The following is a 15,680-nucleotide window of genomic DNA, read 5'->3' on the forward strand; positions in this document are numbered from 1 at the left end:
ATCTTTCATGGTATAGCTGTTGTATCTATCCAATATGGTTTTACATTGTCCTGTGGTTTTAAAAGTAGAGATCGTAAACAAACTTTAGCGGTATAAAACGTATTCTAGCTTGATGGTATAGAGTTGGCAAACAAGGGCAAGTTATTGGCGCCATTAGATTTTATCGTTAAATAATTGAAGAATTGTTTCATCGATTGTTTTGTGGAACGTTGGCACCGTTGTTTTATGTAATATCGGTTCAGTTACTTAGATATTGAAACTAGAATACTTAGTTGTCAGGAGATTTGATTTTCTATTTGACGTCCCTTTCAGCAGCGAGGCTATATGAGTTGTCAGAGTAGTAGAACAATAAGATTGTACACTGTAATAACAAGGGAGAGACTTACATTGGAGTATGGACATTGTGTATTTAATTTGTTCTAACCGTGATAGCTGTTAAGGTAGAAGCCTATGATGGTTATGCACTCCGAGCCTATCTTCTGTGAAAAGTCCGAATCTTTCCTCAGGTATCATTAACACTTTGTATTTGTGGCAGCCCTAATCCGAAGGGTATTCCTGGGGCGTAAGGCTCAAGTTTCTATGATTTAAAGTTTTTTTGAAAACATGTATGTATTTATATTCTAAAAATGGCAGTCATTACTGTAATAACATATTAATGAAAAATATAAAACTATTTATATCTGGAAATCTTAACCCTTTCTCTCCCCATACAAGAACATTTGACACTAAAACTATATTCAGGGATTGCAGATTCTATGACAAAAATCCCTCCATCTGTTGACAAATATCCCTCGTGCTAAAAAAATATCCGTGGCCCCGCGTAGCGTGTCACGAATGGTCCCAGGTTCGATTCCCAGTGGGCTACTCGGTCAAAGAAATGTGAAAGTTTTTCCAGAGCTGCCATCCTGAAAGAGATTTTGCTGGGTTTACGTTCTTCACACCAGGCATATGCTAGGATGGTACCTCATAATGGTTCCAGGTCGCTTTCTTCCTACCCAATTCCCAGGACAGTGTGATCAGCGAGGAACATCATTCCTCATATGTGATGGGTTAATATGGCTATAGACGTCGAAAGCCCAGAAATATGATTTCTAATCCTAATCGAAAACTATCCGTATATTCAGGTAAAAGAAAAAAGAAGACTGATCTTATTATAAGTACCAGTGATGTTTTCAGTTAGTGGGGAAAAAAAATTGTCGCGGGGACATATCTCGAGTCGTACTCAATGTGGGCTATCAGTATTTTTACGGTATTACTTTAATCTCCCTTGTATTTTAAAATTTCCCCTGATGTGAAGGGAAATAAATATAATCCACCAATGTGCAATAAAGAAGCTGAAGTTCAGGTATCTTTGCAGGAAAGGACAGTGACTGAGGTGACGGTTTCTTTTGTGTTATCGATGTTTGATGCTAAGCCTGGTCAACCACTCTGAATCCCTCACATTATGCAGTATTTCTTCAATTCCTGTCACACAAAGCGAAATATTTCTGACAAAGAAGCTCCAAATACATTGTTTCTAATACTGTCAAATGTATTTCCGGGCAATAAGTGATATTCACCTAAAATATGATCAAAAATATGCTTTTATATCACTTCAGGTCTAAATATGACCTTGTGTCAAAGTATAGTTCAAATATGCAGGATAAAAATATGTTATAGAAATCCAAACCTTATTGATAACAATGATAGAATAAATGCAAATAACTGATTGGTAATGTCAGAATATTCTTTACAAAATAGCTTTCCTGTAACTGAACAATCTTTACACTTTGTATTTGAATGTAATTGTCATTGTTGACGAACGAAAACTATACGCTGAAAAAAATCCTGCTTTAGTTGTATTTGAATAATTTCATAAAACAAGATACTGACAGGAAAAACTTACTTTAAAATAACATAACTTTTTTGTGTATGACAAGATAATGTGCTTATATAAAGTTTTATGTAAATCGCATAATTGTGTTGCGATTTATTTGTAATTTCTTTGTATTGCAGTGCTGACACATCTGTACCTCCTGCCAAGAAAATAAAAATCCTTGGTACAGGGAAGAATTTAGCTCCAGTGACTAGTGCATCCACAAGCAGTACCTCCATAGCAAAGCCTCCAACACATACCACTCCCTCGGCGGTGCCAAATCAACAGTACCAGACGCCACCGCCACCAATCGTGAAAGCTGCCACCGAATATGGCCACCAGACTCAGGAGTTCACTCCAGGACAGCCATATTCCAATCAATACCATCCACAACAATATGGACAGTATTCACAACAGTACAATGCACCACCTCCCGACCCGAATTATGGTAATTACCAAAACTGGGGAGGATATTCACAGACTGGCTACGGATACAATCAAGCATGGGGATCGGGGTATAGCTACTATTGAGAGTAGAATATTTTTTCTGTGTTTGTTTTTAAGGACAAAATACAGTTCAGAACGATTAGCGGATTCGTAAAAGCTCCAGGGCGTGAATTTTATGCGCGCGTAAGTTCAGGAAAAAATGTTAAATTAAAGAGAATGTGTTGTATTTGTGTGTGTTTAATTGTTCTATGCATTTTCTTAAGTAAAAAATGTCATTTTCGTGATTACTTTCTAAACTGTCAGTGAAACTTGACTTCCATTAAAATTGTGCACCATCAGACGCTGCATGCATTCCATTCATGTATTAGTGAAGTGTTGTGTCAGTTTTTCTAGCACAACATGTTGAGAAACTGTTGGCATTTTGTTGACAATATACTACATTTTTTTTTAAAAAGAAGTTCAAAATTCACATACTAAGTAATTCTCTTTCATTATTGTTTTTTATGTAAATAATTTGGTGCAAATAAAGAAAAGTGTGAATTCAGAGTAAATTATGTTTGAATTAATTTTGGTTGGGATAATCATTTCCAGAATCAGTTGCTCACACCTTGATTGCTTTTGATAACTCTCACTAATTTCCTTTAAGTGTTAAAACAGTATTGGAAAGTAAGAAAACAATCCTGTTTGTTGGTAAATATTAAATAGAACATATTGAGCACGATATCTTCCCAGCAAGGCGCCGTCTTTCCAAAATTTATGTGGGTGCATATCAATGGCGGGACGTGTTAGCCTATATGTTTTCAAGAAAATCTCGATATTTGCTTGATTTAGTTTTACTTAAAATCTTTTATGAACACTGTCATAAATGGCTGTGCTGGATAAAGTAAAACATACCGGTACTAAAAGATAAGTTGGGTCTGCCCTAGTTCAGTCGATAACACGGTTGACATAAACGCAAGAGAAACTGGTTCAAATCGGTCCAAACTAAAATTCTTGAGAGTGCGCCGCACCCACAAGATTATTTGTATGGGTGCCGGAGCACCCACGTAGTCGGCGCGCATGCTTCCCAGTAGTATCTACAGAAGACATCAAAGTAAATAACTCCGTATATAGTTTCTTAAAATAAATAAATAAAATTAAATTTAAAAAAATATGGACAGATTTGAGTTTACTTTGCTGTCATTATTATAAAACCTTCTTCTTAAGTTAAAGAAATATATTCCTTAAACACTTGATTTAGAAGCTGTAGATAAATTACATACTTTTTCAGTGTAATGTCCAACGATTGTGATCCGAGGCTTAGGAAAATGTGATGATGATGGACGAAAGTGTGAAATGATGAAAGTGGAAGGGAATGGGAAAACCCAGATAAAATCGACGCACGCTGTTCGTGAACCATAAACCACATTCGACGCGAGCTGGAATCAAACCAGGATCCAAATTATGTAGCCGGGTGTCTTAATGGAATGTAGTGTGAAAAAGACGAAATAGATTATGAAATTATTATTTCAGTTTCACTACTATACGTATCCAAAAGGGGATTCAAAAACTGTCTCACGAGTCCCTTAAGCTCAAGAGATGGGACTCTTCATATAAACTTTCGTTAAAATTAACTAAACATGTGTTCAAACGTTTTCGAAAATTCTGCTTCTAAACGGGACAAAGAGGACAATTTCTACAGTATTTTCGATTTTGTACGTGACCTTTTTGCGAGTAAACGGCTGAAGCGTTTGGAATGAATTTTGTGCATAAGACTTGGCTCCGACTGGATTTCTTTAAATCTTAAGGGATTCCAAACCTTATGATATCTATTCTCTACAGCAGGCCTGTCCATGAATTGGCTCCCGGAGCCAAAGCGTGAGCGAGCACGAGCGAAGATAAGAACAGGTGAGCACAGGTGCTGCTAGCTTCGCTTCTTCCACTGCATCCGATAAGTGTTGCCAACCACACATGATGGCAAAAAACCTATGGCCAAGCCTGGCCAGAAATTCGCACGATGATAAGCATTGAGCAGACGCAAGCGTGAAGTGTGCAGGTGTGCTCTCCCCCTCCCCATTTCGAAAGCAGTGACGTGAAAACACTGCAGGAAATAAAATTGGTACGTTTTTTGGTCGAGGAAGACGCATGATAGAGGTTACAGTTAGCGTTGAAGTAACTAACAAATGAACAAAAAAAAAAAGAAAGAATGAAACTAATATTAAACATGTCATCTTACAGACGTAAAAACGACTGCAAAAATCGGAAACGAATTGTTTCAGACCTTTTTAGCTTGTTTACACAATTCGTGACGTATTACATTAGCATTCGGTCTGTAACTTGTCACTCGCTTCACGTTTGCTAAGTTGTAAACATCTTGCGTTGCTAGATTGATAGGAGAACGACGGGAGGTTGAAAATAATAATAATAGTAATAATAATAATAATAATAATAATAATAATAATAATAATAATAATAATAATAATGCGTATTATTATTATTATTCGTAGCAAAGAGGGATGAAAATGGGGATTGGAGGAAATTCATAACTAGAAATTGCATAGTTTATACCGCTCACCTAACATTATCAGGGTTATTAAGTGTAGAAGGCTCAGGTGGGCAGGCCATGTAGCCAGAATGGAAGAAATTAGAAACGCTTTCATAATTTTAACTGAAAACCCACTTGGAAGAAGACCACTAGGAAGACCTAGGCGTAGATGGGAAGACAATATTAAGATGGATCTTGCAGAAATAAGAGTACAGAGTAGAAACTGGATCCAGTTGGCTAAGGACATAAGTTAGTGGAAATATTTTGTAAACGCGGCATTGAACCTTCGGGTTCCATAGACCATAGAGTTAGTTATTATTATTTAAAAGAAATGTTCAAATGTTGTTAAGAGACAATTACACAGAAGAACTGAGTTCCGACCAAACACTAATTTGCCGGAAGGAAATTCCAGTGCAGTCCAGCCTACTTTAAGCGTTATCCGTGCAACCCACGTTTCATGTTCAAGACATTGGGAATAATTGTTCGTATCATTCAGTTGGAACGTTTCCTTCCGAATTTACGCTATTACAGTAGACCTACGCTATTACAGTAGGCCTACAACATTGTGACTTTCAAAATCAGTCAGTAACTATCGAAGAAAGACAAGCGTGTAGCTTCAGTCGTTGAAATGATTTAACATTCTTTTTCACTTTTAACAAGCCACCGGCAAGCAACCAGCCAGGGACAATACATTTTTCCTTATTGAAAAGACACTCCTTGTTTAAAAAAAAAAAAAAAACTAATTGCAGTCACTAACGGTCACTCTTAAAAATGGAAAATGTCTTTGGCTCTTAATATTTTGTTTGATTCTTTGCGATCAAAGTAACTTTAAAAGTGGAGTAAGAAATACTATTTTTCCTATTGATAGTGTAATAGTGGCTTCTAATCTCCACAACCAACCCCTTGCTAAGCCTATTCGTAGACACATACATGCATAAGTTAATTTTCTGGAGATAATACTTAGATAATTACAAACAAGTGCTACAGTTTTTTTTCTTATCAACAGATTATCTCTTTTCCTAAAAAGCGAAACAACATAATATAACAAACCCACACTCGGATATAACAAACCCACATCCTTCTGTAACAAAAGGAAAGAAAAAAGAAGAAAAGGAACGTACATAGTTTATCATTTGATTGCTGTTACAAGTTTGTATTGTCTATAGTTAACGGTTACCACATTGTAAAAAAACACTTTACACTAAATGGCAATCAGTTACCATACATACTTTTTTTTTTTTTTTTTTTTTTTTTTTTTTTTTTTTTTTTGGTAAGCTAGTGATTACCGCCAAGGTTGACAACACTTCCGCTCCTCTAAGGACGAAACCCGAAGATGCACGAACAATGGTATTTGCCCATAGAATGCTCGTGAGCGTTCACGAGGAGAGTTTCTACTATCTGCTCGCCGTGGGCAGGGCTGCTCTACAGCTTTTTTCACACTCTCACTATGAAGGAGAGGTCTCACCACTACAAGTGTTAATGAATATTTTTCGAAGAATAGTACATGAAGCTCCAAGAGTTTAGTTAATGTATATGAATATGGAATGATGTGTGTCCAATTCCTTTTTGCTGGAAGAAATTATGTCAACAAGTTTTCCATTTTCTTTTGAAAAAACTGACAGAAATATATTTTATTCTATTAAAAAAAAAAAAAAATGTATCCGTCCATCCAACACCATAACGTGTTTTATTCTACTTTCTGGTCAACGTTTGGTAGAAAGAAACAGTAAAGACAAACCCACGACAAAAGAACGTCTTTAAATTAATTTCTAGACGTCGATCGTTAGTTCACCTTTTATTACAGCTAGAATTAATCTAGCTTAACTTCCTCTTATGAATGCTAAATTAACATATCATCATGAAATTAAGGTAAACGAAGGTTTGGTACTTACAATCTTTATTCTTTTGCGCAGCTACGTCCTTTCTTACTAGTAACTTCTCTCTACCAAAAGTTTTACAGGTATTTTATATTTGATATTTTGTGGATAGGTTGTAATCATGAATTGCCGAACATACGGTAATGTGTGAGAATACTTTATTTCAGAGTGGGCCAACACAGATTATGAATATTATTCAGTTTAATGACACAATTTTCAATGAAACAGGAGGAAATGTAAATTTAATTACATAAACCAACTCTGCTGTATGTATCAATCAATAATATTGTAAGTAAACAGCTTCATCTGATTCCTTAATTCTCCAGACAAAAAATTTTGTCTCGGCTTGAAAACGAAATATCAAAAATCATTAGAATAATAATTAAAATCTATTTCATATGGAGACTAGTACAACTCGTCATTCGTTGTCTTATGCGATTTAATTATAAGCAGTTAACTTATATTTAAAAAGGAGAAACATACTCAATATTTTAAGTATACCATGTATATAGAGCTATTTTTATTTACGTGGGTCAGTCAGAAAGTTAGTTGCACTCCTTCGTAAATATTTTCGGTCAAAGGCTGCAGTATTTCGATGAACCTGTAGCAACACTGCAAACATATAGCTGTATCGTGTGACGTAGCGGCTTTCACGAGGCAAGTGGAGGTGTTCTGATAATCTGTTGTTAACATGTCTCGACATCTGCAAGTGGCGTCCAAATTGGAAATACGTGTGCAGTGATTCGTTTTTTATGGGCGAAAAGGTGCAACTGCACTGACATTTATCGGCAATTGCGTGAAGTGTGTGGTGAAAATGCAATGTCACGCCAAGCTATCGCGAAGTGGTGCAACATGTTTGAGAACGGACGTACAGATATTGACGATGCTGAGCGCGAGGGAAGACAATCAATTGCGACAAATCCGGAAATCGCTGATCGCGTTAATGAATGCATTCTTGCAAACAGGATCATAACAATAGACGAATTTCCAAAGCGCCGATACCATTCGGATGACGAGGTGAAAGCTGCAGCCCAAGAATAGTTATCGGGCATTGGACGGGATTTCTTTGCAGAAGGCATAGAAAAACTTTTACCACGCTTCGACAAATACTTAAATAACGGCGGTAATTATTTTGAAAAGTAGCTTGTGAATGGTATTGTACTATACAAATAAAGTTATTGTAACACTCTCATCCTGTTTTACTTTCTTAAGCAGTACAACTTTTTGACTGACCCTCGTACATCTTAGATACAATTTATCTTCATCACTTGCTTTTAATTTATAAGTCACCTTCAAAAGCAGATTGCCCATGGTATCGTTATCCAAAATGTTATATACGGAAGAGTAGTTTCAATTAAGCTTTTAGATTTAGTTTATTTATTGAAGTTGTGTGTCCGTTTTCAACACGAAAGCTATATAAGACGTGAAACTACAATTTAAAATGAAATCTGAACTGCCGTAATATGTTCAAATTTCAATGCTTTCACTAGGAACCGAAACCAGGACCTCGTGCATCAAAAACGTGAGCTATCTACTAGACTAGCGGGAGGGCTGCAACTTTTACCATAATAATAATAATAATAATAATAATAATAATAATAGGTGTTTTGCCATTATTGGTAGGTCATTTGCCGCAACTGAGAAGTTTTGGTGCTCCACGGTCTTCAGCTAACTTTGTCTTCACGTATGATTTTTCTGTTTTGATACTGACCATCAACTGTACCCTTCTTCTCTTTCCTTCCACCAAACCTTTTAGCACGTCCCTCATAATATAGTTCCTTCTCAGCCAACCCCAGCCAGTTCCTCTTTCCAGTTACATCTAAGATTGTTCTTTTCCATTTCTAATACTCCTATATTTGTTTTCTGCTTTACTAGCTATACTGTTATTGGTCAAAAGTTGATCAATTTTCATTGAAGGGAATCCACTTTTGAACGTGGCTGTACAACGTCTAAGTACGTGTTCATCACATTTGTAAATGAAGGGTAAGGGGAAAAAAGAAGGAATGTCACAAAACTGCATTTTCGAGAAAACGGCGTTTTAATATTGCAAACCGCGTAAGAAGAATAGGGTTAGTTAAATCTTTTGCCCATTTTATATGGACATTTCTACATCTACGCATGCATGGCATATACAGTCAAATAGAACCAAGAGTCACCAACAGATAGGGCAAAGCACCCGAAAAAGCACATACATGGACATTCCTTGTTTTTTCCCCTTACCCTTCAAATACATTGCTTGTGTTGTTTAAGTCATTTAATAGTAGGTAACATTCAGTTCGTATCAACAAACTATTACTTCGCTACCTGTTTTATGTTTTCTTTGGTAATATACCCACGTCAACTCCTAATATTCTTGCTGTTTTTGATCGCAGTTCGTTTCTCTGAAACAGAATATTTGTGAATAATTATTGTGAAATGAATAATTCATTGAAACTAATATTTATATGTAGTTAGTAAATTACTCTTGGGACTCAAAATTTCACCTTGTACCCTTAACTTTCATTCGTGTTACAATGTTTCGATCTCCCTTGTAATCATCCTCAAGCGCAGACTAATGCTAGGCGGAATTATTTTTTTGATTACATTATTATATCACTTCAAGAGTACCGCGGAGCATTTGGTGCCGATTTTTGTATTTACAGGTTTTGAAGAGAGAATAATGTAATCCAAAAATAGATGCCGGCTAGCATGATTTTTGCGCTTGAGGATGGTCTTAGAGATATCGAATTATTGTGAGGATAATTATTGAAACATGAATGGAAGTTAAAAGGTGTACCAAACCACGATCTGAAAACATGCTAAACAGTTACGCTAAAATTTGAAGTTGTAACCCGGTTCGCAATAGAAAAGGACTACTAACTGGACACAGATGTTTAAAATTATTTATCCCACTTTGAGGCTTCTCTCCCTAAAAATTGTAATCGGCAATACATGTTTTGCTATAAAACCATAATTGTAATTCGAACTTTCCAACAGAAAACAATTTCGGAGATAAACTAATAGCTAAAACTTACAAGGCCTTATGCAGAGTCGTTTTGACGTATGATTTGCGCCATACTACATTCCTGACCAGACCCGAAACCAGGGGTGGTCTAGGGGGCCTCCCTAAATTTGTACTGGCCCCCTCTAAAATTAACTTGCAAATGAACTATAATATTTTTGGATGCCACCCCCCACACACACACACACCTTTTCGAGCTGGCTACGGGCCTGTTCCTGACTACTGCAGGAAACATGTTAGTCGAACTCTTTAGTATGACACTAATCACGCGTCAGAACGATTCTGCATGAGGCCCATAGTGTTTGCAAGTTGAGATGCACATTGAAGACTGAATAGCAAACAGAAAGAAGAAAATTAAATATCTTGAACCGAAAGTCAAGTTAATTGACTATTTTTTAATTGTTTTACATATCATGGAATTGCGTTTTAGTGAAGCATATGAGGAAGGTTACCACTGTTATGACTGAAAAATGTTTTAAAATGGCTAAAAGACCTTCCTTTAAAACAAGATGGCATATTCCTGAAACCTTCTTTTCCAAATTGTGGTTCATAACAATTATATATATTTTTAACATATTCACTAAACAGTTTGAACTGTGAAATAATGTATACATTATTACAGGTGATTTAAATCACTGAATTTCAACTTATAAAGAGTGGACCGTCGACTGATTTCTTTTTAAAAGTTGTAGCAAAGAAACAGCTTTCGATATGGTTACAAGTTTGTTACTTTATTGAAAAGAGTATACCGTCCAATTGGGTACGGAAAGTAATTTTATTCAAATGGCTGTTTCGACTCCTTTGGCAGTACCCCATCCTGTTAACCTAATTTTGTATGGAGTTATTTCATGAATAGCTGAAGTGCCTGATTTGTTTCTGAATTATCACATAACATCGATCTTTAACGGTGCCCACAAAAAAATCTAATGTTGTCATATCTCGGCTAAGCAAAATCACCAAACCGACAGATGACACGATTATTGAACTTATTGCGCAAAAGAGCTATTATAGGAAAGCTTGTGTGTCATCCTGCTGGACTTGAAGCTCGCCCACGTCTAATGCAGCAATTGCTGGTGTCTCTGTAGCTCTCTCCGTTGACCATAACGTTGTTGCCACCATCTTCAAAGGTAAAGGGGTAAATTATCCTGATGACGATCAGCGAGTTTGCCAAGGCTCAAATACGTCAGTATTGCTTGTTGACATAGTCGCCGAGATGAAAATTTGCCTCATCCGAAAACATGATTTTGTGACTAAAATAGACGTCAATTTCGAGCTGCTCTAAAGCCCAGAGGAGCGATAACGACGCTGGTCATTTTGCTTCAATTCCTGAGAAAGTTAGATCTTGTAAGCAAATATCCGAGGTCTTAAGTTACATTCGCAAAGTATCCCCTAGGAATTGGTAACGAAAGAAATCACCAAGAGGCCCACCTTTAATTATTTCGGTTTTTAAGATAACCTTTATACATTTTTTATTTATTTTTATTTGCGTATTGAAAGGACCTTTTTTGTCGCTATTTTGCCTGCCACTTTCAACAGTTTATTTCTGTATGTATCCGCTGGGCAAGTAGCAAACGCGTGTGCCTTTGATGCATGTAGTCTCGAGTTCAATTCCTGGTGGTAGAGCACAAAAAGTTTAATTTCACGATCACTCATTTCATTAATCACTTGTCTGCTTTAGCTTAAAGGGCATAATCGTGGGATGTTAAACTAAAAAGAAAAAAGTCTATGCGTCCGATGATAATAAATGTATAGAATAGAAACTAGAAATATATGTCATAGTGCATATATGAATTTACATTTATAAGAACGTCGAATGGAATATTTACAACTTTTTCCTCATTCTCATAGAACGCTATTCTACATTAATTCCATGGATTTTGCTTTACGAGAGTCGGCTGGAAAGTTCTTGGCCTGGAAGGGAGAGTAATGTAATAGCTAATTAATTTTTATACGTGTTCTACATAATTCCCTTTGTAATTGAATGCACTTTCAGGGGTCCTCCAGTTTCTCTAGCTCACTTCTAAAAGTATTTGTCCCTGGGTGTGTAATCACTCATTTGCAAGATCCATAACAGTCTCGTCTGTGAGGAAATGCTTGCCCTTCAAGTGTGTCTTCATTGGAGGGAACAGATGCTAAGTCGGGAGTGGGTGTTGGATAAATTCAAACCCACTGACATACAATTGCTGGAGTATCTGACGAGCAGTATGGCACGGCGCATTGTCACAAAGAAATAAACCTCGTTCCAGTTTGCCAGAGCGCTGCAACAGTTTTGAGTAATAGTCTGGATTTAATAATCTATCATGGACAGGAAGTCGGCTAAGATAACACAATGTGAGTAGTAGGCCCCGGCGTATATGCAACTGAGTCAGCAAAAATTTTTGTGACGTCACTAGGTCAAAGGTCAATGACCTTGGCCCAGGGTCAATGACCTAGGGGTACCTAGGACCACCCCCTCTAAATTTTGGCAGGGGTACCATGGCCCACCCCCTAAATTTTGGCAGGGGTACATAGGACCACCCCCCTTAAATTTTGGAAATTGCCAAATCTAAAAATTTGGTATGGTAGCCTAGGACCATAATATGTACCTCTATTAGTATTGGGGGTCTATGTCGTTCCCTTTCATGGGTAAAAAATTGCCAAAAAGTCAAATTTCGGGGGTTTTTGACCTAATTTATCCCCTTTGATGAGGTGTTATTACCCTATATGGTTATATGGGCGTATACAGGGTCCATTACCTTTCATAAGACATGGGTATATTAATGTACCCCTTGAAAATTTTGGGAGGGGTACCTTGGCCCACCCCTTAAATTTTGGAAATTGACCAATTTAAACATTGGGTATTATAGTACAGGACCCTAATATGTATTATGATAAATTTGGGTGGTCTACCTCATTCCCTTCTAGGGGTACAAAATTGCCAAAATATAAACGTAAGCAATACGTTATACCACGTGTTTGGTTTTGGTCGATTTTATCTCCTTGGATGAGGTGTTATTATCCTATATAGTTATATGGTCATGTATAGGGGTCCATTACCTTTCATAAGATATGGGTATATTGGTGGACTCCTTTAAAAATTTGGGAGGGGTACTTTGGCCCACCCCTTAAATTTTGGAAATTGCTCATTTTATATATTTGGTATTATAGTACTGGACCCTAACATGTATTATAATAAATTTGGGTGGTCCACCTCGTTCCCTTCTAGGGCTACAAAATTGCCAAAATATAAACGTAAGAAATACGTTGTACCACGTGTTTGTTCTTTTGGCCCAATTTATCCTCTTGGATGAGGTTCTATTACCTTATATGGTTATGTATAGGGGTCTATTCCCTATCATAAGACATAGGTACATTTGTGCACTCCTTTAAAAATCTGGGAGGGGTACTTTGGCCCACCCCTTAAATTTTAGAAATTGCTCATTTTATATATGTGGTATTATAGTACTGGACCCTAACATGTATTATGATAAATTTGGGTGGTCCACCTCGTTCTCTTTTAGGGGTACAAAATTGCCAAAATATAAACGTAAGCAATACGTTGTACCACGTGTTTGGTTTTGACCTAAGTTATCCCCTTGGATGAGGTCCTATTACCTTATATGGTTATATGGTTATGTATAGGGGTCTTGGGTATATTAATGCACCCATTGAAAAATTTGGGAGGGTTGCCTTGGCCCACCCCTTAAATTTTGGAAATTGCCCAATTTAAACATTTGGTATTATAGTATAGGACCCTAATATGTATTATGATAAATTTGGATGGTCCACCTCGTTCCCTTTTAGGGGTACCAAATTGCCAAAATATAAACGTAAGCAATACGTAGTACCACGTGTTTGGTTTTGACCTAATTTATCCCCTTGGATGAGGTCCTATTACCTTATATGTTTATATGAGCGTATACAGGAGTCTATTGCCTTTTATAAGACATGGGTATATTGGTGCACCCCGGGAGGGGTACCTTGGCCCACCCCTTCAATTTTAGAAATTGCCCAATTTAAACATTTGGTATAATAGTATAGAGCCCTAGTATGTATCACTATAAATTTGGGTGGTCCACCTCGTTCCCTTTCATGGGTACACAATTGCCAAATTTTAGTACAACCACGTGTTTGGTCTTTTGACCTAATTTATCACCTTTGATGAGGTGTTATTATCCTATATCGTTATATGGGCGTATACAGGGGTTCATTACCTTTCATAAGACATGGGTATATTAATGCACCCCCTTGAAAAATTTGGGAGGGGTACATTGGACCACCCTTTAATTTTGGAAATTGCCCGATTTAAACATTTGGTATAATAGTATAGGACCCTAATATATATTACTGTAACTTCGTTCCCTTTTAGGGGTACAAAATTGCCAAAATATAAACGTAAGCAATACGTTGTACCAAGTGTTTCGTTTTTTACCTAATCTATTCCATTGGATGAGGTCCTATTACCTTATACGTTATGTGGTCACGTATGGGGATTCATTTCCTATCATAAGACATAGGTACATTTGTGCACCCGGGAGGGGTACTTTGACCCACCCCTTTAATTTTGGAAATTGTCCCTTTTATATGTTTGGTATTATAGTATAGGACCCTAATATAAATTACTATAAATTTTGGTGATTCACCTCGTTTCCTTTCATGGGTACGAAATTGCCAAATTTTAGTACAACCACGTGTTTGGTTTTGGCTCAATTTATCCCCTTGGATGAGGTCCTATTACCTTATATGGTTATATGGTCATGTATATATTGGTCCATTTCCTATTATAAGATATGGGTACATTGATGCACCCTTTAAATTTTTGGAAGGGGTACCATGACCAACCCCCATAAATTTTGGAAATTTTCCAATTTGAGCATTCGGTATCATAGTACATGCCTCAACATGTATCATGATAAATTTGGGTGGTCCATCTTGTTCCCTTCCATGGGTAAAAATTGCTAAAATATAAACATAAGCAATATGTTGTACCATGTGTTTGGTTTTTGGCCCAATTTCTCCCCTTTGATGAGGTTCTATTACTTTATATGGTTATATGGTCATGTATATGGGTTCATTTCCTATCATAAGATATGGGTACATTGACGCACCCTTTAAAAAATTTGGGAGGGGTATCTTGGCTCATCCACTCATTTTTAGAAAATTGTTTAATATAAGCATTTGGTATCATAGTACAGGAGTTAAATATGTACCACTATAAATTTGGATGGTCCACATCGTTCCCTTTCATGGGTAAAGAACTACCAAAAAATCAAATTTCGGAGGTTATTGACACCTATTTAGCACGTTATATGGTTTATTACCTTTATATGTTTTTGTTCTCTTTTAAATTTGGGAATTATCAAATAACAAAATTCGGTAAACGTTTTCTAGGACCCATTGGTGTTCCTCTTATGACCAAATATTCAAAATTTAAAGGTTATTGACCCGCTTTATTATTGAATAAGTACAGGATTTATTACTTTTTCATAAGACACAGGTGTATTTGTGTACCAATCTTAAATTTTGGGAGGAGGTACATTTCTTATTGTCATATCAATAATTGGTAATTGGATAGTATCTCATTCATTGGGTAAATCATTATGATCACGTGATCAGTTATTAACCTATGATGGGATTAGGAGTCCAGAACATTGGTACATTGAAACTTTGTAGGATAATTTGAGAATGCGTCATTGGTTTTGATTATTCCCGCCAAATATAAACGTAAGCAAGACGTTGTACCACGTGATTGTCCTTGATGAGGTAGTGTACATTGATTCATTTCCTTTGTTGTGGTACTTCTTAAGTTTGAGTACACACACTTTTAGAAAACAGTTGGTTCTACTCAGGTAAACAATTGACGGACATTATTGACCTTATTGAACATATAATGATATGATTAATTCTAAGACTTAGGTATATCAAGAGAAGTATTATTTAAATTTGGGAATGGTGATAAACAGAATTTTAACATAAGGCGTGAAATTTGAAACAATA

At 36.5% G+C, this 15,680-nt stretch overlaps 2 protein-coding genes across 7 annotated transcripts in view; one reads left to right on the forward strand and one right to left on the reverse strand.

Annotated features, from left to right (window-relative positions):
• Nucleotides 1-2,853, forward strand: part of LOC145663939 (pre-mRNA-processing factor 39-like) — an 87,261-nt gene extending 84,408 nt beyond the window's left edge. For all 5 annotated transcript variants that reach the window (XM_081730155.1, XM_081730157.1, XM_081730153.1 and 2 more), the window contains one exon: nt 1,996-2,853. In XM_081730155.1, coding sequence (XP_081586281.1) covers nt 1,996-2,386 — 391 coding nt within the window. In that variant the 3' untranslated portion in view covers nt 2,387-2,853. The remainder of the gene's footprint in view (nt 1-1,995) is intronic.
• Nucleotides 2,587-15,680, reverse strand: part of LOC145663940 (dynein regulatory complex subunit 7-like) — a 105,691-nt gene continuing 92,597 nt past the window's right edge. For both annotated transcript variants that reach the window (XM_081730161.1, XM_081730159.1), the window contains exon 13: nt 2,587-9,084. In XM_081730161.1, the coding sequence (XP_081586287.1) occupies nt 9,013-9,084 (72 nt within the window). In that variant the 3' untranslated portion in view covers nt 2,587-9,012. The remainder of the gene's footprint in view (nt 9,085-15,680) is intronic.

The sequence above is a fragment of the Thermobia domestica genome, chromosome 11 (assembly GCF_964235325.1).
Source record: "Thermobia domestica chromosome 11, izTheDome1.hap1.1, whole genome shotgun sequence".
In the NCBI taxonomy this organism is placed as follows: domain Eukaryota; kingdom Metazoa; phylum Arthropoda; class Insecta; order Zygentoma; family Lepismatidae; genus Thermobia; species Thermobia domestica.